We start from the raw sequence: 22,447 nt of genomic DNA, 5'->3' as shown, positions 1-22,447 counted from the left end.
CCTTAGGTGCATGAGATGAAATGGAATATTGAAAGCCCCTCAATTCCACTCAAAGTAGGGAAAAAGAAGCATTGCAGGAAGGAACATGTCTTTCCTAAATTTCATATTTTTGAAAGTGAAAATTAGAATATTAGAGCAGTCTCTGTAGTCCAGCTACTTGGGAGCTGTGCATATATCATACAATGTAATTTTCTCATTCTATAAATCTTAAAAATGAGGGAACTGAGGCCCAGCAAGGCTATATGACACCATCATCTGTATGAGAACAAGGATGAGAATTATGCTCATGACTGGAGTGGAAATGACCCATAAATGTGAAGGTCAGAAACGCGCCCTTCATTATTATATCCTCCAGCTCCTGCTCCCATACCTGGCACAAAGTAGGGGCTTCATAAACATTAGTCACAGGGCTGACCAAAGGGCTGCCTCAAGTGAATGAATGAGCAAATGATATGTTTGTGTCCCTGGTAACCAGCTGGGCTCACACTTGGTCTGTTTCAGGCCTATTTGGTCTATGGTATCAGAGGGCTCTCTCTGCTTACGATGACTAACACCTTTCTTCCTCTAAAGTATTGCTTCCTCTTTGATGATACAACAGGATAAACATCAGAATGCTTACAAGATGTGTGTTGTGCGACATGACAGAGAACTGGGGTTTCCATTAACGTTATTGTAGACCTAGCAGTGTTAACATAGGAGTCGCTGGTAGTCCAACACCCGGTGTGCTGGGCTGGTGCTGAGTGAGGGTGGCTGCTGGCTCACGTGATCATCCAGGATTTGACAGTTGGAGGAAGTACCCAGTTCAGTTGGAGAGTTAAAACTGCACCGAACAGAGCTGTCCTTTGACTTTTCTTCTACAGAATCCATGTTTTCACATCCTTCCTTTGACTGTGTCCTGCTGCTGCTGTTACTACTTCCAAGTAAGTCTGGGTGTGGACGTTTACAACTAAATTATGGTGGTGTACAGAGTGAGAGAGAAAGAGGGGTAAAAGGGTGATCATTGTAATGTTGGTGACAACAAAAGTTTGAAAGCAGCCTGTCTACCAACGAGGGAGTAAATAAATGTGATATATCTGTGATGCAAACAGTGAGACCGACACTCTATATTGGTATAGAAAGTCTCCAAGTCATAATGTTATTGAAAAAACCAAGGCACAGAATAATGCACATATTAGGCTTTTGTTTGTGTGTGTGTGTGCATCATTAGGGAACAGGAATATGTTAAAGCTTCTTAATGCACAGGCTCTTGAAAAATGAGTTGGGAAATGGTAAAGGGTTGGGGGAGGGAGTCATATTTTTCAAACATCTTTTATACTGTTTGAATATTTTACACTAAAATTGTAATGGCTCGACACCTGTAGCTCAGTGAGTAGGGTGCTGGCCATATACAATGAAGCTGGTGGGTTTGAGCCCGGCCAGGACCTGCTAAACAATGACAACTGCAACCAAAAAATAGCCAGGCGTTGTGTCGGGCACCTGTAATCCCAGCTACTTGGGAGGCTGAGGCAAGAGAATTGCTTAAGCCCAAGAGTTTGAGGTTGCTGTGAGCTGTAACACCATGGCACTCTACTGAGGGTGACATAGTGAGACTTTGTCTCAAAAAATAAAGAAATAAATAAAATAAATAAAATTGTAATACTCAATATATACCAAAAACAAAAGATGAATAGAAGTCACGTTTGAGTACTTCTTATAATTGCAGAAGTGAAGTGTGACTTAAGTATTAAAATTTTAATAAAGATTTTTCCTCTTTTAAGATGTGTATACGGTTTTTTGGCACTCTGACAGTGTATATTTATGTGTGTATGTATGTATATGTGTGTATTTATGTATGTGTATATGTATATATGTTTACTTTTTTTTTTTAAGGAATTAAATTAAAACCTCAAAACATCCTGTGAATAGTTTCAAATACACAAGCTTCTTATCTGGTTAAGAATTCACTGTGTAACTGGTGCTTTAGAAAAAAAAAGAGAGAGGTTTATGTTAGGAAAGCCACCCTTTGTTGATGAAGACAACTAGCCCAGATGGACAGGCTGTTTTCCTGGATGACAATGATTGTCTACATACATCAGCCTATATTCTTGTCTTCACAGAACTGCTCTGCAGTTCTCTCCCTAGGGCAGTGGTTCTGAAGGTTAGGTTCCAGGGCTAGCTGTGTCATCACCTGAGGATTTGTTAGTTCTCTTTCACTATACCAGTTTTTTTTTTTTTGGGGGGGGGTGTAGGAAAAAATACAAGTTCTCAGGCTCTATCCTAGACCAACTGAGTTAGGAACTGTAGCAATTAAGCAGTCATAGCCTACTACAGCCTCCAACTCCTGGGTTCATGTGATCCTCCTGCTTTAGCCTCCCAAAGTGCTGGATTACAGGTGTGAGCCACAACACCCGGCTAGAAATCTGTTTTAACAAAGCTTCTGAGTGATTTTAATGCCTCTCAAGTCTGAGGAGCATTGCCACAGGGAATCATCCTCCAAAGAGCACAGCCCCAATGATTTTCTCTTTATTCTATAAGGCATTACTTGCAGTTTTCCTGAGATAGACTAACCTTACTCATTGCCTGGGTCTCGCTTTCCTTCTTTCCCTGTTCAGGGTCTTTGGAAGAGGAATACATAGTGGAGGTGGGTCAGAGTGCCCATCTGCCCTGCTTCTACACTCCCACCCCCCCAGGGAACCTCGTGCCTGTATGCTGGGGCAAGGGAGCTTGTCCTGTGTTTGGATGTGGCACTGAGGTGCTCAGCATCAATGAAAGGAACATGATAAATCAGGCATCGAGCAGATACTGGCTAAAGGGGCATTTCCACCAAGGAGATGTATCCCTGACCATAGAGAATGTGACTTCAGCAGACAGTGGGACCTATTGCTGTCGGATCCAAGTCCCAGGCCCAATGAATGATAAAAAAATTGACTTGAAGTTGGTCATCAAACCAGGTGAGTAGGCCTTTCTTTTTTTTTATTTATTTTTTATTTTTTTTGTGAGTAGGCCTTTCTATGTCTTCTATCTGCATAAGATTCTTTAGTGTATCATATTAAATATGCTGATTATTTTCATCTCTGTCCTAATTGTAGTTCTGAAGGTGGATACCAAAGCCCTAAAGTTTAACAGTCCACATCAGTGATGCCCAGTAATGTTTAATACCCTCAATCTGTTTTAAAACTTATGCTGGGAGGTATAGAATGGGAAGAAAGGCCTGGATCATGGTTAGAGACCCTGACTTCTCTTTAGAATCACCTGGAGAATTTTTAAACAACTACGTGTGCTTGGGCCCCCAGTCACAAACCAGAGAAATCAGTATCTCTGCAGGTAGAAACTAACTTTTACAAAATCTACCTAGGTGATTTTACCCAAAGTGAAGCCAGGATTGTAAACTGAATTTTGCATTTGTGCTTGGAGATAAATGGGCTTGCATGTTTTAAGATTTATAGAATACGTACTTTGTGGCCAGATGGGGCCAAGTTCAAATCCAACTGTACCTCTTACTAGCTATATAATCTTTGGCAAGTTATTTAAACTCTGTGTCCTCTTCCTTTGTAAAATATGATAATAATTCCTGGCATGTGGGCCACTGGAAGGATTTCATAAGAGATATTTTTTGCAAAGCATTTGTAAGTTGGGCATCCCAAATCTGAAACTTTTTGAACACCAACATGACACTCAAATGCTCATGGATTGGAGCGTGATATTGGAGCATGGCATAATGTGATTATTCCAAAATCTGACAAAGTCTGATATCCAAAACACTTCTCATCCCATGCTTTGTGGGAAAGGGGCACTCAGCTCATAGTGTAGCCATTTTTTGTGGTTGTTAGTTCTATTGTTAATTAGAGGCTGGGCACAGTGGCTCATGCCTGTAATCCTAGCACCCTGGGAGGCCAGGGTGGGAAGATCATTTGAACTCAAGAGTTTTAGACCAGCCTGAGCAAGGGCAAGACCCTATCTCTACTAGAAAAATCAGCCAGGCACTGTGGTGGATGCCTGTAGTCCTAACTACTTGGGAGGTTGAGGCAGTAGGGTTGCTTGAGCCCAGGAGTTTGAGGTTGCTGTGAACTATGACACCATGGCACTATAGCTGGGGCAACAGAGTGAGACTATGTCTTAAAAAAAAAAAAAGAATTAGAATATAACAATGATGACTGCATCTCACCTCCAAATATTTGAAGTGTGTGATACACTCTCAACAAAGGTATCCAGGCAGGTTTGGAAGCTGAGGGTGTATTTCTGTTCATTTGCTGTCTTCCACATGTTTTCTACTGCCCTTTTGATTCCCCGAAACAAGCTCTCTGCTCTCAGAAAAGTCTCATCCTTATGTTGGTTTCTAACATTAGCCAAGGTCACCCCTGCTCCGACTCTGCAGAGACGTTTTACTACTACCTTTCCAAGGATGCTTACCACTGCGAGATACAACTCAGGTAATTACACATGGGGTATAGGAGGAAGCCTTTAGCTTGTTTCTGAGTTCAGTGGATTTAAAATATGGGAATAAAAGGAGAAATGGTTTAAGAGGAGTGGAGGCATGAATTTTCCATGTACCTGAAACAGGCTAGAGATGAGGGTGGGTGGAGACACATGTATGCTGGGAAAAAGGCGCCCTGGGTTGGGATCCTGGATTAGCCGCAAACTAGCCATGTGATCTGGACCAAGGCCTTTTACACCCCAGGGCTCAGCTTTAGAGAATTTTACAAATATTTTTAAAAGCTATTTTTAGAGAAATAGCTTTGTGAATTTTACGACTCAGCAAAATTCCCTACCTGTTAAGAAATAATTTTGGTGATCTACATATTGTGCCAAATAAAGAAATAAAAGTCTGCTATTGCCATCATTGCATTAAAAGACAGTCTTTTAGGCTTCATTTTACTTAAATTTTAACTTCTAAAAACAATTTAATAAAAAACTTTAGTCTTTTATTTAAATATTAAGAAGCGTATTTAATCTAATGAAAAAATTATTAGGTTGTCCTTACTTTCTGATTTACTCCCAGACTGATGATGTTTTGTCATGAATTGGTTCCAGACTATGTCTGGGGACTAATAGGTTGGATTAAGTGATTTCTAGGATGGCTTATAACTAGAATAAAACCCATTAGCATTCCTGGATTCTAAACTTGGAAGGAATAGGTAAATTCTTCATGTTGAATCAAGCAAGGACTTGGTCAATCTTCCCCAACAGAGAACAAAGGGCAGAAGGATCAGAACTCAGGCCACAGTGACCGAGGAGGCTGACTCTAAATTATTTCCTATCAGAGTTCTGGTCTCTCCTAAACTCTCTGAAGTTTTTTTTTTTTTTTTTCTGTTTCTGTAAAATGAAGTTAATAATAATAGTACTCCCTGGGCCAGGTGCAATGGCTCACGCCACTGGGAGGCCAAGGCAGGAAGATCACTTGAGCTCACGAGTTTGAGACCAGATTGAGTAAAAGCGATATCCTTTCTCTAAAAATAGCCAATTGTTGTGGCAAGAGCCTCTAGTCCCAGCTATTTGGGAATACTGAGGCAAGGGAATCATTCGAGCCCCAAGAATTTGAGGTTGTTGTGCGTTGTGATGCCATAGCACACTACTGTCAAGAGGGACAGTACTCTGTCTCAAAATAAATAAATAAATAAATAAATAAATAAAAGACCAGCCTGAGTAACAGTGAGACCCATCTCTACTAAAAATAGAAAAGTTAGCTGGGTGTGGTGGATGGTACTTATAGTCCCGGATACTTGGGAGGCTGAGGCAGGAGGATTGCTTGACCCCAGAAATTTGAGGTTGCTGTGAGCTAGGCTGATACCAGGGCCCTCTAGCCTGGAGAAGAGATTGACACTCTGTTCCAAAAGGAAAAAAAAAGAACTTCAGTGCAGGTAGAATTGGTTCTAAATTTCAATCACTCAAACACTGTGAAGCGCAGTTTTCTCATCTCTACAATAGGAACAGTTCCAGTGCTTACACCATGAGGTTGTAAAGATGAAACATGCTAATGTATATAAAATCATTGGTACAGTACTTGGGCCATAGAAAGAACTCAAATGACAGTTATTAGAGTTACTCACTTTAGCTCTTCCAGGGTTCAATCTTTGATTATTCTGTAGTGACTGGTAGCCAACATCTATTATCTAATTAGTTAATGAGAAAATTAAATATGGTAGGGATAGGTAATCAGCCAATTGTGGGCTAATCAGGTCAAGGCAGACATTAATTGTATGCCATTTTTATATTTTAAGGAATCCTACAACTATGGACCCGGACGAGATTTCAGGGGTCCTTTAGTCTGACTTTTCCATTCTGTGCTTCAGTGATCTTTACAACATCACCACTGAGTGGGCATTCACTCCCTCTGGAGGTGGGGGGATTTCCTTGTGCTTGTCTATACCATGACACATACCTAACTTCCTTCCCTCTAGGGCAACAAAAGTGGGAATGTCTTTTGTATCAGGGAATATAGATACACTACCTTGAAGCTTTTCAAGAACCTGACTGAGAAAGATATTTTAAAAAATAAAAAAAGGATGATGGCTCCAAACCAGGAAAATAAAATGAAAAATTAAAATTAATGAATATTTAATAACTTGTCTGTAATATATAACAATATGTCAATTTGTCACTGACGAGTCAACTCTTATGTAATTATGTGATCTATACCTCTTGTTTAATATGAGATGTATGTGCATTTAATATATTTGATATAAAATGGAGTGGAGCCTTTAAAAGTAAGAGATCCAAGGGTCTGGAATCTCCTAAAGTCACTGTGAACACAGAACAAAATCTTTCTTCAACCTGAAGAAGCAGGGACTGTCTGGGTCATGTGTGAGTCCTCAGCTCTGGAGTAGACCTGGTTTAAATCCTAGCTTTCCCAACTATTAACTGTGTGATCTTAGGTAAAGTAGTTCTGTGAGAACCAGTTTCTTCATCTGAAAAACAAGAAAAATAAAAGTACCTACCTATGGTGGTGAGGATTAAATGAGATTGTGTGTATATAGTGCTAAGCACCATGTCTGGCATGAAAGTGTTGAAGAGATGGTAACTACTAAATTTATATACTTGGCCTCCACCCCAGCCAAATCCTGGATTCTCCAGGATAAATATTGCCATTCCTCCACTGTCTCAGCCATCTTGGTTGAAGGCCAAATCTACGTAGAAAAAATAAAAAAGCTGTGATAACACAACTGTGCTCGATTTTATGGATCATTTTCAGAGCAAAATGAAGTTAGAAAGAAAAAAGGAAGTCAGTCTTACCATCTACATCCAGAAAAATAATTACAGGGAAGCAGAAACTGGATTTGAAAATCTTGTGTGTGGTTAAGGTTCATATTGACTTCGCAGTTCCACCAATGTGGTTTTTATACTTCAAATTCTTTCCAGGTAATCAGAGCAAAGTACATGGAACATAATCTGTTTCTTAATTTTTTTCTTAAATAACTTTAGGCAGAGACTATTTTTTTTAAATATTTAAACTATAGTCTGTTAAATCAGCATTTAATCAAACCCTTCACACACATTAAAGGGTTTAGACTTAAAGGCTTCCAGAAGGTGATCCTGACATTTAAGAAGCTTCAAAACCTCTGACTCAGCCAGAAAAATGAGCAAGCATGCTTAGTTTTCCCCTAGCTGACAATCTATTTATTTTTAGAATGCATGTCTGTGAGGTTAGGGCCCATCTTGTTCCCTCCTCTGTTCTCTGTGCCTGGCATAGAGTAGAGTTATAACACATATTCATTGAATGGGTAAACAGATAAATAAATAAACAAGCTAACAGAAAGGCAAGATGGTGAGCTGATGGCTGAGCAATGTGACCCTCCTCATAGTAGTGACTTATTGAGGTAAAGGTCGTTGAAGGTTGCTGTGGCCCTAAATTGGAAGGCCATTTCTGTTATTCACTAAACCGTGTGACCTGGGGAAATCACTTCATTTCCCTAAATCTGAGCTGCTTCACCTGTGCAATGGGGTTAACAGTCCCTACTTTAGGATAATTTTGAATGCTAAATGAGATATTTCACTGAAAGAGTTTAGCACAGTACCTAGCTCCTGGTAAGTTGTATCTGCAATGATTATTGTTATTTGTAGACAACCAACACCCTGTCTTCTTTCTAATGCATAAATATGAAATCTTAAAAAATGATATTTTATTGTCTTTTGAAGCCTAATTAGAATATCAGTGTAACGCCTAAGTTAAAAATGTTGAATTTTTGTAGAACCTGTTAGAATCCTGTGGACAGAATAAACTATTAATACATATTTAACATAGGACTTCCTGGCAGAGGTCTCTATCTGATAAAATTGTAGAGTTCATTATCTAGATGAAAAAATGTGAAATTGATTTGAAAGTATTCAGTAAAATTTGCTGGTCTCCAATTTAGTGATTACGAAGAGTATGGAGTCTAATTTCAAGTAGTATTATAGGCATCTTTAAGATTTTTTTAAAAAATAGATAAAAGAAAACATTCTGGGCGGTGCCTGTGGCTCAAAGAGGGGCGCCGGCCCCATATACCGGGGGTGGTAGGTTTGAGCCCAGCCTTGGCCAAAAACTGCCAAAAAACAAACAAACAAACAAACAAAAAACATTCTTAACTATTCTATTGTCTATTCCCCATCCTTTTTTTTTTTTTTAAGCAGAAACCTGGACACTGGGGATCCTCCAAGATAAAAATCAAACAGTGAGTTACTATTTTTTGGTGAGCTAATGTTATATTCCACTCGGAGAAAAAAAAGTATGGCTTTACATTTTCTTTCTGGCCACCCTTTCCTCGGAGGAAAAAGCCTAAACCTTCCTTAGCTTCAGATTCCTTGGATATAGCATGTTAATGGTGACAGTGCTGACTGCGCAGGCCTGTTGGAAGGAAGGAATTGTGCGTGTAGAGTACCTGGCACCTGGGAAGTGCTTGAAAACCAACAAAATGAGACATCAGCATTTTGTCCTTCTTCTTCAATCTCACAACTCTAGGCCCTGAGGAAGTTTCAAAGACTCTTTTATCTCCCTAGAATGTGTTTCTCCTTGCTTCCATTGCAATCCTAATGGGAAAGATTATTTAAAATTTGTTTTATTTATATATGATTGGATACCAATCAGGACTATTCAATGCCAAGAAGTTATATATTTAACTATAAATGAAGCAATATTTGATTAACTACAATTTAATGCCCCCCAACCTTCTCTGAGTAAAAGAAAAACCACTAGAAAGCACACTTGCAGCAGTGACTTCAAACCTCTCTGAGGACGCACCCAGGAGTCTGCAGAGCTTGATGCAGTTTTCGGCTTTTGTATTCACAGCTGATGCTCAGCGTCTGTGTTTGCCCCTCCCTTCTCTGCGGTCCAGGATTGCCTTTTCAGTACTTCTGTGCACTGACTGTGCTTCACGCACAGAGCTTTGCATACAGGACTCCTGCTATTGCATAAGTAATGTATATTGAATAAATGCATAAATATGTATTGAATAAATGGAAGATTTAACTTCCTGGACTTTTTATTTTAAAAGTATTTACAAAGACTGTTTTTAAAAGGAAGATATGAACTGAAATTTTAGAAACAGGCGGATTTTTCTGTGTGACTCTCAGTTATCAGAAAATCAAATTAATTATAGCAATAGTCATAATAGCTACCATTGATCGAACATTTATCATGTACTAGATCATGTGTTAAGAGTTTGTACATCTTTTTTTTTTGAGATGGAGTTTCACTCTGTCACCCTGGTTAGAGTGCTATGGCATCACAGCTCACAGCAACCTCAACTTCCTGGGCCCAAGTGGTCTTCTTGCCTCAGCCTCCCACGTAGCTGGGACTAGAGGCATGTACCACTACACGTGGCCAGTTTTTCTATTTGTAATAGAGATGAGGTCTTGCTCTTGCTCAAGCTGGTCTCAAACTCCTGAACTCAAGCAATCCACCTTCCTTGGCCTCTCAAGTGTTAGCATTATAGGTGTAAGCCATGGTGCCTGGCCTGTTTTATAATTTTTGTCACTTAATTTTCCCAGTAACTCTCAAGGTCACTCAGCTCTTAGTTACAGAGCTGGGATTTTATCCCAGGACTGTTTGGCTGCAAAAGTCTTTGCTTTTAAATCACTATCTTTTCGTGGAAGTAGAGGTTTCACTGTAAAACACCAAATGTTGACCACTGTAAAAGTGCCTGGGGAACACCAGGGGATCTTGAACAATAAAATTCCACTCTAAAAATGTTTTTTTGTTTTGGAGGGTTAGAGGTCCACTTACTAAGAGCTCCTTTTCTACCCACAGCACAGAAGAGCACATTTGTTTTCTTACTAACTCCAAAGATTAAGCTAATTCCTTTCTTTGAGTGGTTTGAGACTGGACTAGAAGGGGATAGATCAAGGGTGGTTTCAAGGACTGTAATCTTTTGATGTTATAAAAGGGAAGGTCTGATTCACAACTCTTGAGACTAAGTACACAACCAATTTAGGCATTTGCTGACTAAATTCTGTTTGTGTTTCCATAGCAAATATCCATATCGGCTAATGAGTTACAAGACCCTGTAGTGATCATCAGGACAGTTGCCTACATTGGAGCAGGAGTCTCTGGGCTGGTTCTCACTCTTATCTTTGGTGTTTTAATTTTCAAATGTAAGTTGTTTGATGTTGCTTCTTCCTCTCTCAGATAAGGAACTGTTAATATAGGAACCAACACAAATCTGGACAAAAATGTAAGTTATAATTATACCTAAAGATCCTCAGACTAAATGTCCTTTTGCTCTTCCAGACTCTAACAATCATACCAAACTTGTACTCTGTGCTTACCATGTGTCAGGCAGGCACTGTGCTAAATGTTTTCCATACATTTAACTGTCACCATCACCATCATCTTCAAAGATAGCTAGTGTTATCAGCTAGCCCTATTTTGCAGTGAAGGAAAGTAAAGCTCAGAGTAAACCGTTTTCCCAAGGTTTCAGAATCAGCAAGTGGTCCCATGCCTGAAAACTTAAAAAGCAAAACAAAACAGACTTAGTAAATGGAATTTAAATCCAAGCAGGCTTATTCCAGTATTTGTTGTCTTATCTTTGGTTAAGAAAATTCATCTTTTTAATTCATCAATATGTCTAGGTTTATTAGGGAAAACAGCCACAAAAAACCACTTCCTTCTGGGTGTTTTTCCATGTTATTTGTTTCTTGAGTATAGCCCTTTGAGAAAAGTAGCCCCTTTACCATGGGGTCATGGCCAGGTTACAGAATGTTTTCCTCCATCATCATGCTCAGCACGCACAGTTTTCTTCTAAATTACTTACCTTTATTTTTAAAGAGGTTATTATATAAATCATCAGATTTCTCCCATGCTCCATTACCGTTTACGTAAACTAGGATGGTCCCTAATATACAGGCTTTGGAAGAATTCAAAAGATGTCATGTTATCATTTCTTTTTTTTTTTTAATTGTTGTGGTTGTCATTGTTGTTTAGCTGGCCCAGGCTGGGTGGGTTTAAACCTGCCAGCCTCAGTGCATGACTAGCACCGAAACCACTGTTCTACAGGTACCAAGCCCATGTTATCATTTCTTAACAACTCTAAGGCTACATATTCATGTGATCAATTCATAAACTCTATTACTATCTCCGAGCCAACCCAGGTAACTTTGGGTGGGATAGTCAAATATTTAGTCAAGTTCACCAATGACCTCCTCCATTTTGCTAAATCTAATAGATACCCTTGTTTTCATTGCAGCCAATTTTTAAGAAGTATTCTTCTGCGTTGACCTCCACTTATTCTGCAAATTACTCGAATATGTATATATTATAAAGTATAACTGACATATGATAAACTGCATGTTTTAAGTGTATTCAATTTGATGAATTTTGATAGATAATTATTCTGGGAAGCCATCACTCTAAGCAAGATTCAACTCTTGTTTTTTAGGGGAAAAGGGGAAAAATATCCAAATACTTCCATCACTCCAAAAGACTCACACACTTTTATAACTGGATATATTAATGTTTTCCTTTTTCTAAGAGCAGAGGCCCAGACCTTGTACCCCAGAGTGCAATACATTATATAGCCTTTCTTACTAATTCACAGAGGGGGACTATGTGTGAGGTGACCAGCTATCCCAATTTGGCCCAGGATTGAAGGGGTTCCTAAGATATGGGGCTTCCAGTGCTAAACCTGAAAATGCAAAGGAAGAGTGATGAGTTAGTTACCTTATCTATGGCCTGAAGCTGCCAAGTGCTTTATGTGCATTAAATCTATATAACTGCCCTATGAGATAGGTACTAACATGATTCCAAAGGAGGACCAGCATGCTGAAAGGTTAATAACTTGATAAAATTCACATAGTTAATTGATAGATACAGGAGTTGAAATTAGGGCTGTTATACTCTCTACCATGATGTTTTCTGCCATTATTGGTAAATGGATTATCCATAGAAAGAAACTACCCCACCCACAGTTACCTGGCTTTGCTCAGAGATAGTAGTAGAGTTTGTGAATTGATCACATGACTACGAAGCCTTGGAGTTGTTAAGAAATGATAACACAACTTCTTTTGAATTCTACGAAGTCCTGTATGTTAGGGACTATTCTAGTTTATGTAAAGGGTAATTCAGCATGGGAGAAATCTGATGATTTATACACACACATATACAGTAGAATGTCTGTAAGTTGACCACCCAAGGGACTGCAACAAACTAGTCAGTATACAGAGGCGGACAGTATAAGGAAGTAGGCTACTGTACTGATAGGTACATGTGGTGCATGTCTGGTCTATGAAAATTAAGTCAACTTAATGAGATTAATGTAGGGAGATGGTTAGCTATGGAGGTTCTACTGCAAATTACTCAAAAAAACATGGCTACTTACAAGAATAGATGAGAAGTCCTGACCAGTTTGCAATCTTTTCCCTGGAAGTTGCTGTGTAAATCTTATAATCAAGGTGACAGATTTTTAAGTCATAACCTCATAGGTACAAATCTGTAGTCAGTAATGTTCTGAGTCCTACATCTTTCTCATCCCCTCTCTGAGGTAGCCAACCATACCTCACTGCCACTCAAACCTCCTTTGCCCCATGATGAAATATCACTGCATCTTCTTTGCCTTTGCCAAGACCATCCCTCTTTTTATCCCTCTCCCTGAGTCATCTGTCTCCTCTTTTCTGTTTATGCTACTGTTTTCACTAGCACATATGTTCTAGTCCCCCAGCCATTCTTCTACAGCTATTCCCATTTCTCTACTTGTCTTCATAGCCATACTTCTTGAAAAAGTTGTTCCTGCTTTTCATCTGTACTCTTCCACTCACCATCATTCATCTTCTATCTGGAAGAGCCAGGGAAATGGTTCAAGTTCACCAATGACCTCCTCCATTTTTCTAAATCTAATAGATACCCTTGTCTTCATTGCAGCTAATTTTTAAGAAGTATTCTTTGAGTTGACTTCCACTCATTCTAGAAAGCTTCCTTTTCTTGGTTTCTCAAATACCTTTCTCCTAGATGATTGGCCATTCCTTTTCAGTTCTTCTGCCTTATCTTTGTTTATTTTTTATTTTTATTTTTATGTTCTTTGAGACAATGTTTCACCCAGTCACCCTCACTAGAGTGCAGCATCACAGCTCACAGCACCTTCAAACTCTTGGGCTCAAGAGATCCTCTTGCCTCTGCCTCCCAAATTGCTGGGACTATATGCTCCAGCTATAACACCTATTGTTATAACTATTGTGTTTTTAGAGATGGGGGTCTTGCTTTTGCTCAGGCTAGTCTCAAATGCGGCAGCTCAAGCAATCCAACTGCCTCGGCCTCCCAGAGTGCTGTCTCATCTTTAGATGTTGAGATTCCTCAGACCTGGGCCCTTTTCCCCTCTCTCAACCCTCAAGGTAATAATATCTATTCTTGAGGACTTAAATGCCATCTTTAATATCTCTCTCCAATTCTTAAAAGTGTTGGTACTGCTAGGCTAATTGTCCAATTCACAGCTCCACTTTGTTGTCTCACACACTTAATGTGTGCAAATTGAAGCTCTAGGTTCTGTGTTTTAGCTTCTCAGAACTCAACTTCTCCCTTCCTAGTTTTCTTCCAGATACTGGGTTTTACCACTATCTGTCTGGTTGCTTTAATCAGAAATGCAGACGTTATCCCTAAATCCTCTCTTTCCTCACTCCTAATAAGCAATCCAACTTCAATTCCTGTAGTTTTTCTCCAAAAACAAATCTAAAATTCCTTCATTATTCTGTGTCTATCTTGGCTACCATCTTACTCCAAGGCACCATCATCTCTACTTATCTCACTTCTTTATTTCCCCTTCTAATCCATTTCTTACATAATAGCATGGATATTATAACACAAATCAGAATATGTATTGGTCCTTCAATGACTTCCTATAGTTCTTAGAATAAAATTCAAACTCCTGATTATGGCTGAAAAGGTCCTATGGGACCCAGCCCCAGCCCACCTTTCAGACCTTACCTTGGGTTGCTATGTTTTTGGTTTCAGGTGCTAGGCAAGATCTTTACTAGGAGCTTTCTCTGCCTGGGATGCACCCCCGGGTTCTTTACTTGACTAACTCATTCTCTTCTGTGAGGGCACATTTACAGGTCATCTCTGGGAGTTCTTCCCTGACTACTCTCTCTATTATCTGTTTCAATTTGTTGTGTTTTCTTCATAATTCATCACAATTTGAAATTATTTTATTTTCTTATTTGCTATTTTTCTTTTCTTTCTTCTGCCTTTTCTTCTTTCTTTCTTTCTTTTTTTTTTTTTTTTGTTCTCCTTTGCTATAGGGCTCACAACTCACAATTCACCTTTATGTTCCCAGTGCCTAGCAAAATGCCAGACACATAGTAGATGCTCTGTAATATTTATTAAGTAAGAAAAATTCATCTTTGCTGTTTTCTGGTATAGTCTGCATGGTAAACTGACATATACTGTGAGTTTGATTTAATTCAATGTAAAGTGACACCAGATTTCCCTAAATAACTCTTGCCTCCAGTGAGCCTATTTCATTTCTTATCTCATTTATTTTATAAAAGCATTTTTATTGCTGTTTCTCCTTTTATCTAGGGCATTCTCAGAGCAAAGAGAAGTTACAGAATTCAAGGTAAGAATAAGGAATGGGGGTAGGGGAAAGGTGGGAATCTTGGGGGTCCCTACTCTAGTATGAATTGGATCTTTGCTCTGAAAAGTCCTTCTCTGAGGCTTTGGGATCAAAGCTTACACTTTCTTTTTGCCCTAGGCTTAATTATGAAGTGAAAATTTATTGATTTCAAAATATTAATGGGGTACAAATGTTTTAGGTTACATAGATTGTTTTTATAATACTTGAGTCCTGGCTGTAAGTGTGCCCATCACCCAAATAGTGTTCAGAGTACCCATTAAGTTGGTTTATTCCCTTGCCCTCTGCCCCGCCCCCTTGCTTGCTTTCCACTGAGTTTTAATGAAGTGAAAATTTAGCATGTTGCTGTGTTTACTTCCTGGTACCTCTAGCTTTGTTAGTTCTAAAGTTAAGGTATAAAATTTGTTTCCTTATTAACAAGCAATGCTTATTTATCTCCATGTTAATGAATTTTTTTCCAATGAACTGAACCCTCAACCCTTCCACTGATTGAGTATCTGCTATATTCAGGGTCTGAGTTGGACTTTGGGTTAACAGAAGTGACTAAAAACGTAGAACTGCTGGATGTGGTGGCTGAGGGCTGTAATCCCAGCACTTTGGGAGACCAAAGTAGGAGGGTCACTTGAGGCCAGCATTTAGAGACCAACCTGGGCAACATAAGGAGACCTGGTGTCCATTAAAAAAATTTTGTTTTTTAAAGAAAAATAAATGTTGAATAAAAACAAACAAAAACAGAGGCTTGGCCCCCATAGCACAGTGGTTATGGCGCCAGCCACATGCACTGAGGCTGGCGGGTTTGAATCCAACCCCAGTCAGCTAAACAACAATGACAACTGCAACAAAAAAGTAGCCAGGCATTGTGGTGGGTGCCTATAGTCCCAGCTACTTGGGAGGCTGAGGCAAGAGAATCACTTAAGCCCAAGAGTTTGAGGTTGCTGTGAACTGTGATGCCACAGCACTCTACTAAGGGTGACATAGTGAGACTCTGTCTCAAAAAACAGCAACAACAACCCCCCGCCCCTGAAACTCAGAATCTACTCTCAGGGTTTCTATAGCCTAGCCCAGGTATTTGTAACTTAGATTTCCTATTAGAATCACCTGGGCACTCAAGCATATTTTGCAGGACCAACCCTAGAGCAATGAATCAGAATCTCTGGGGATAAAGCCCAAATATAAGTATTGCTCTAAAACCTCTCCAGTTTGAATATCATAGAGATGTTGTAATAAATATGTACAAATGTACATGATATATTCCGGGTGGTTCTAATGTACAATCAGGTCTGAGAACCACTGGTCTATTATATGTTCCTGATTTAATCTCTATCCTGACCACACACACACACACACACACACACACACACACACATCTTTTCCAAATAGGCAGAGCTTACATAACTTTTACTAGATTTTAGAATTTTAGAAACATTTGGTACATGAGTAGGGTGCAATATATTTTGAAGGAAAAAATGACTATCCATCGAATGCTACCTAAACCACTGATAATTTTCAATTAATAAGGTCAAATAAAATATTTAATTGTCAGTGGTTTTGCATTATCTATGCCAGGATTTTTTACTGGAGCTGAAACTTAGAAATATGGTGAAATTCACAATTAACATGTATACCATGTATTCATTCATTATTCATGAAATTATGTCATTAATGTTCATCTCTTATAAATTATCAGTTTGCTTGTGATTTGTAAACTCCATAGACACTTAAGACACTTCAGCATTTGCCTATTTTAGGCAGTAGATGAGTTAACACAAAGGGTGGGGTAGGGGGATGAGGGAGTGGGGAGAAGGGAGGAGGGACGGGGATGGGGGTCACAGTGCATGGCACAACTCTTGGGGCCAGGAAACAATTATAAGAAGGACTTTATCTAACAAATGCAATCAGTGCAATCTAATTCTTTGTACCCTTAATGAATCCCAAACAATAAAAATAAATACATAAAATAAGAATTTGCCTACTTTGAACTAGAATGTTCATAGCTGCTCAGTTAACAATCACAAAGATGTGGAAACAGCCCAAGTGCCCATCTACACATGAATGGATTAATAAATTGTGGTAGATGTATACTGTGGAATACTATTCATTCCTAAAAAAGATGGAAATTTTGCATCCTTTGTAACAATCTGGATGGACATAGAAAATATTCTCCTAAGCACATTATCACAAGATTAGAAAAATAAGCATCACATATATTCAATACCAGTTTGAAACTAGGAGGTTAACATCACAGACCCACATAAGAGAAAATTTCAATTAAACTCAAGAAGGGAGAAAAAAAGAGGGATATTCAGTAGCCTCCCACTTAGTGAGTACAATGCATGGATATAGGACATACTCCCTGGGTGTAGGACACAACTTCAACTCTGAATTTTACCAGTCATATGTAAATTATATGACCTAATGGTTTGTACCCTAAGATTAATTTAAAATGAAAAAGAATGAAAAACAAAAAGAACTTGCCTGCCATATTACCCCTGTGTCCCTAGCACAGTGCCTGACGCACATGAGGAACTTCATCAATGTTAATGATTAAATGAGTAAGTACTCCTCACAGCAGCCCTTTGAGGTAGAGCTCACATTACTACCATTTCACAGGTAATAATACTAAGCCACAAAGTTCATTGAATGCAATTTATATGGAATTTTTGTGTTTTGCTCACTGCTATATTTCTGGGTGCATTAAGATAGTGTGCGATACATTAAATACTTCTTAAATGGAAATAAAAAAAAACAAAACATAAAAACCAACTTACCCAAAGCCATATGGCTGATAAGTGACAGAATTCAAACTGAAGTCTGATTGGATGTTTCCCAACATTTTCACTTAACTTTTTTTTTTTTTGTTCAAATTGTTCAAGCTCAAGGCTGGGCAAGGTGGCTCATGCCTGTAATCCTAGCACTTGGGAGGCCGAGGCGGGTAGATTGCCTGAGCTCAGGAGTTTGAGACCAGCCTGAGCCAGAATGAGACCTCCTCTCTAAAAAATAGCCAGGTGTTGTGGGGACAGCCTGTAGTCCCAGCTACTTGGAAGGCTAAGACAAGAAAATCACTTAAACCCAAGAGTTTGAGGTTGCTGTGAGCTGTGGACACCATGGCACTCTACTGAGGGCGACAAAGTGAAACTCTGTCTCACGTAAAAAAATAAAATAAAATAAAAATAATTGTTCAAAGAAGAATTGAAATAATAGCACAGGCTGAGGATCCTAAATCTGAAAATCTGAAATGCTCTAAAATGCAAAATTTTGAACACCAACGTCACAGACAAAGGAAATGCTTACTGGGGCATTTTGGATTTTTGAATTAGAGATGCTCAACTGGTAAGTATATGTAACAGCAAGTCTCAACCTGTGGGTCACAACCCACAGGAACTATATTAAATGGTCGTGGCATTAGGAAGGTTGAGAACCACTGATATATAATAAAAATATCCTCATACCTGAACAAAATTAAAATTAATTCAAATCTCCTCAATTGTTCCCATATTCTCGTGTTGCAGTTTTATGCCTCTTCCTCCCATTCAGCATCTGATCAAGTATCCTGCACTGTAATTCGCTGCTCCTGTAGCAAAGCCTATTCTCTCTCTCTTTTTTTTTTTTTATCTTGAGACGGAGTCTCAGCATGCTGCCCTTGGTAGAGTGCAGTGGTGTCACAGCTCACAGTAACCTCAAACTCTTGGGCTTAAGCGATTATTTTGCCTCAGTCTCCCAAGTAGCTGGGACTACAGGCACCCGCCATAACGCCTAGCTATTTTTTTGTTGTAGTTGTCATTGTTGTTTAGCGGGCCTGGGTGGGCTCAAGCCTGCCAGCCCCAGTGAATGTGGCCGGTGCTCTAACCACTGAGGACGGGGACTGAGCCAAAGCCTATTCTCTTAAGACAATCTTTGTTTTATTTTGTTCTATTTTCGAGATAGAGTCTGGGTCTGCTGCCATGGGATCAGCCTAGCTCATAGCAACCTCAAACTCCTGAGATCAAGGCATCCTCCTGCTTCAGCCTCCCCAGTAGCTGTGACTACAGGCACCTGCCACCAGGCCCCACTAATTATTCTATTTTTAGTAGAGATAGGGTCTTGCTCTTGCTTAGGCTGGTCCTGAACTCTGAGCTCAAGGGATTCTACCACCTCAGCTTCCCAGAGTGCTAGGATTACAGGAGTGAGCCACTGCGCCCTGCCAATTTTCTTAAAATAATTCTGTTACCTGGGAAATGCGTAACTCAGCAACAACATTTTATTTCCACAGGCTCGTCTCTTTGTCCAACCTTGCCCCTTCAGGGCTAGCAAATGCAGTAGCAGAGGGGATGCGCTCAGAAGAAAACATCTATACCATTGAGGAGAACGTGTATGAGATGCAGGATCCAAATGAGTGCTACAGCTCATCAGCGCTGGGCAGCCATCCTGACGACCTCTAGGTCTGTCACTGTTCAGCTGCATGGATCCAGCAGCTTCATTTTGGGGTTTGGTATTGTTTTTTTTGAAAACTTTGAGATGCGTCATTTGGCCAGTTTTTGAGGTTCTCCTTTGACTTTTTTTTTTTTTTTTGAGACAGAATCTCACTATGTTGTCCTTGGTAGAGTGCTGTGGTGTCATAGCTCACAGCAATCTTCAACTCTTAGGCTTAAGAGAGTCTCTTGCTTCAGCTTCCCAAGTATCTGGGACTACAGGCGTCTGCCACAATGCCTGGCTATTTTTTGTTGCAGTTGTCATTGTTGTTTTAGCTGACCTGGGCTGGGTTTGAACCTGCTTGCCTCTGTGTGTGTAGCTGGTGCTGTAACCACTGTGCTACAGGCACTGAGCCAGTTTTAGAGGTTCTATTCATGACCACCAAAGAGTTTTCCTGTTTCTTTTTTGTTTTGTTTTGTTTGAGACGGAGTCTCACTTTCTTGCCCTTGGTAGAGTGATGTGGCATCACAGCTCACAGCAACCTCAAATTCTTGGGCTCGAGTGATTCTCTTGCCTCAGCCTCCCCTCCTGAGTAGCTGGGACTATAGGTGCTTGCAACAACACCTGGCTATTTTTATTTATTATTATTGTTCTTTTTTCAGACAAGAGTCCTATTATGTCTCCCTCGGTAGAGTGCCATGGTGTCACAGCTCACAGCAACCTCAAATTCTTGGGCTTAAGTAATTCTCTTGCCTCAGCCTCCCAAGTAACTGGGACTACAGGCACCCGCCACAATGCACAGCTATTTTTTGTTGCAGTTGTCATTGCTGTTCAGCTGGGCCAGACCAGGTTCCAACCCACCAGCCTTGGTGTGTGTGACTGAGGCCATAACCACTGTGCTATGGGCACTGAGACAATGCCTGGCTATTTTTAGAGACGAGGTCTCACTCTGGCTCAAGCTGGTCTTGAACATGTGAGCTCAGGCAATTCACCTGCCTCGGCCTCCCAAGGGCTGGGATTATAGGCATGAGCCACTGCGTCTGGCCAAGTTTTCTTATTTCTAAAGAGACTTAGTTCACATGGGAATTGTATTGTGACCTGCAGTAGATGTGTCATTACCTCTGTATTTAAGCCAACAGGGATACCCACCCCAGAGACTGACAGTTAATCCTGGGCGTTAGAGCTTAAACAGGCTTTTAAAGGCAGGAATTCTTGAGATGGGGTCTCTGGAGCTCCAGGATATCCAGACACATGATGTGTCCATGAAGCTCCTGAAGATATTTTTTTTTTTTTTTTTTTTGGTACAGAAAGTCTGAAGGGGGGCACTGAGTTTTTAAGTAGACCTCTGACTATTAAAAGCTTAATAAGTGACTAGATTGATGTACATACATAATCTTGAGGATTCCTTCTCCTTCTTGGAGCATTGCCTCACCAACAGTAAGTGTCCCACACACCTCTTCTTCGGCTCAGTTAGAAAGACTGTCCAGGGTAAAAAGGAAGGGTGTTTGCTCAGCAGGTGTTTTGCTCATTGTGCACTCAAAGGGAAAATCTCTGACCAACTTCTCCTTTTGTGGAGAGAACAGGAGCTGTATTTTTCACAGAAGAAGAAGCAGTGAGTAGGACACAGATTCTGTTTCCTGGTGGAAAGAAGGCAAAGGCCTCCAGCAATCTGTATTGTCAGCATCCGATCCTTCAAGGGGAAGACAGTGGTCCCTAAACTTAAATGTGAAAGTTGTGTGGAGTAGGCCTTGCTCATCACTGTCTCCCCAGTGCCTCTCATGACTCTGACATGTAGTAGAAACTTACTAAGTATCTCTGGAGTGAAAAAGTTAAATAAGTACAAAGGTAGCTTTTTGGAAAGACTTTTACACTGGTGAGCTTGAATAGAATAAAACTCTGTACCTTCACATGTTGGAGAACTTATAGATACGTCAAATCTGCTCTTCTCCATGCCAAATGCCCTTTGTTGCTCAACATCATTTTTCTGGCTCAGGCCCTTGAGACGCTGTTACTCTTCTGTCTGTTTCTCTTTTTCTGCTGAGCCCTCCTTAGCACATAAAGAATTGAATCAACAATATGGACCTATCTCTGCCTGACACCTACTCTCCCCAGGTGCTGATTCAGCTGCTACTGTGCTGCATGCAGAAGATGTTGGTCACCAGGGCTACAGGCAGCCTGCTTCTTTCTAGAAGTTTCGTTGTGTGATTATAATGTTTGGGCTGCATCCAGATAGTTTTGGAAGACACTGGCTTTCTATATGGGGAGATGTAAGGAAGATTGTTGCCAAGTTAAGCCTAGGCACCAGCTCTCACACAAGCTGAAAAATTAATCACAAGTGTTTTAAAGACATAAAATTCTAGTGGGAAGGGAATTCAGATCATTGGTTGGTTTTCCCCCCAAAGAAATTTTTATTCTATAAAAATCTTTAAACAAAAGTAGGTATACAAGAATGATCGTTGCAAACGGTGTCTGTAAGAGACATTTCCATCAATAGGGGAATAGTTGATTGCATTGTGTTATGTCAATACACTCCCATAAAGGAATTAGGCAGTTTCATCATTAAGCTTTTCTTCTAATTCAGCAGATCCTTATTAAGTGCATACTATGTGCCAAGTACTTTAGAGCTGAAGCCAGAGAAGGGGACAAAATAGACACATTTGTGATCCAGTGAAATGTCTAGTTGATCTGACAGGAAGGAGGATTTATGTCCATTTATTCATTCAGTGAACAGTTACTGGCACCTGCTTTGTGCCAGACACTGTTCTAGTCTCCAGAAATATAGCAGTGAATGAGGCAGTCATAATCCTTGCTCTCATGCAGTTAATATTACTTGTTAGAACAGAGTGCTATATTGTTAAGTCAAAAGACAAAAAATTATATTAGTATATATAATGGGAGAGAATTATTTTTCTGTCCAAAAAAACATGCAAGAATATACCTAAATTAATTTGGTTATCCCATAGAGACAATTAGTAGAGAAAGACTTTCAGTTTTTCCTTTCACGTGCTTCTGCTATAGTTTAAATTATTTTCTCTATTTTCTTTTTTAAT

The 22,447-nt window shown here is 39.8% G+C and overlaps 1 protein-coding gene across 2 annotated transcripts; it reads left to right on the top strand.

Annotated features, from left to right (window-relative positions):
• The first annotated feature begins 785 nt into the window (after positions 1 to 785).
• HAVCR2 (hepatitis A virus cellular receptor 2) lies at positions 786 to 22,033 on the top strand. 2 transcript variants are annotated; one of them, XM_053566695.1, is made up of 8 exons: positions 790 to 920; positions 2,592 to 2,930; positions 4,326 to 4,409; positions 8,587 to 8,627; positions 10,422 to 10,545; positions 14,957 to 14,993; positions 19,258 to 19,426; positions 20,981 to 22,033. In XM_053566695.1, exons 1-7 carry the CDS (start codon positions 866 to 868, stop codon positions 19,424 to 19,426), a joined length of 849 nt encoding a protein of 282 aa, XP_053422670.1. In that variant the 5' UTR covers positions 790 to 865; the 3' UTR covers positions 20,981 to 22,033. The 2 variants fall into 2 exon arrangements, with proteins under 2 accessions (XP_053422669.1, XP_053422670.1); XM_053566694.1 differs by lacking the exon at positions 20,981 to 22,033 and having other exon boundaries at positions 786 to 920; positions 19,258 to 19,490.
• The last annotated feature ends 414 nt before the right edge of the window (positions 22,034 to 22,447 follow it).

This window comes from Nycticebus coucang, chromosome 17 (genome assembly GCF_027406575.1).
Source record: "Nycticebus coucang isolate mNycCou1 chromosome 17, mNycCou1.pri, whole genome shotgun sequence".
Classification (NCBI taxonomy): domain Eukaryota; kingdom Metazoa; phylum Chordata; class Mammalia; order Primates; family Lorisidae; genus Nycticebus; species Nycticebus coucang.
This window is presented reverse-complemented; position numbering and strand designations above follow the sequence as displayed.

Excerpts from the sequence above, each read along its gene's own strand:
- HAVCR2 (XM_053566695.1), top strand. The coding sequence starts at position 866 with ATGTTTTCACATCCTTCCTTTGACTGTGTCCTGCTGCTGCTGTTACTA. Across the intron at positions 921-2,591 it reads GCTGCTGTTACTACTTCCAA|GGTCTTTGGAAGAGGAATAC; the intron begins GTAAGTCTGGGT and ends TTCCCTGTTCAG. Across the intron at positions 2,931-4,325 it reads GAAGTTGGTCATCAAACCAG|CCAAGGTCACCCCTGCTCCG; the intron begins GTGAGTAGGCCT and ends TTCTAACATTAG.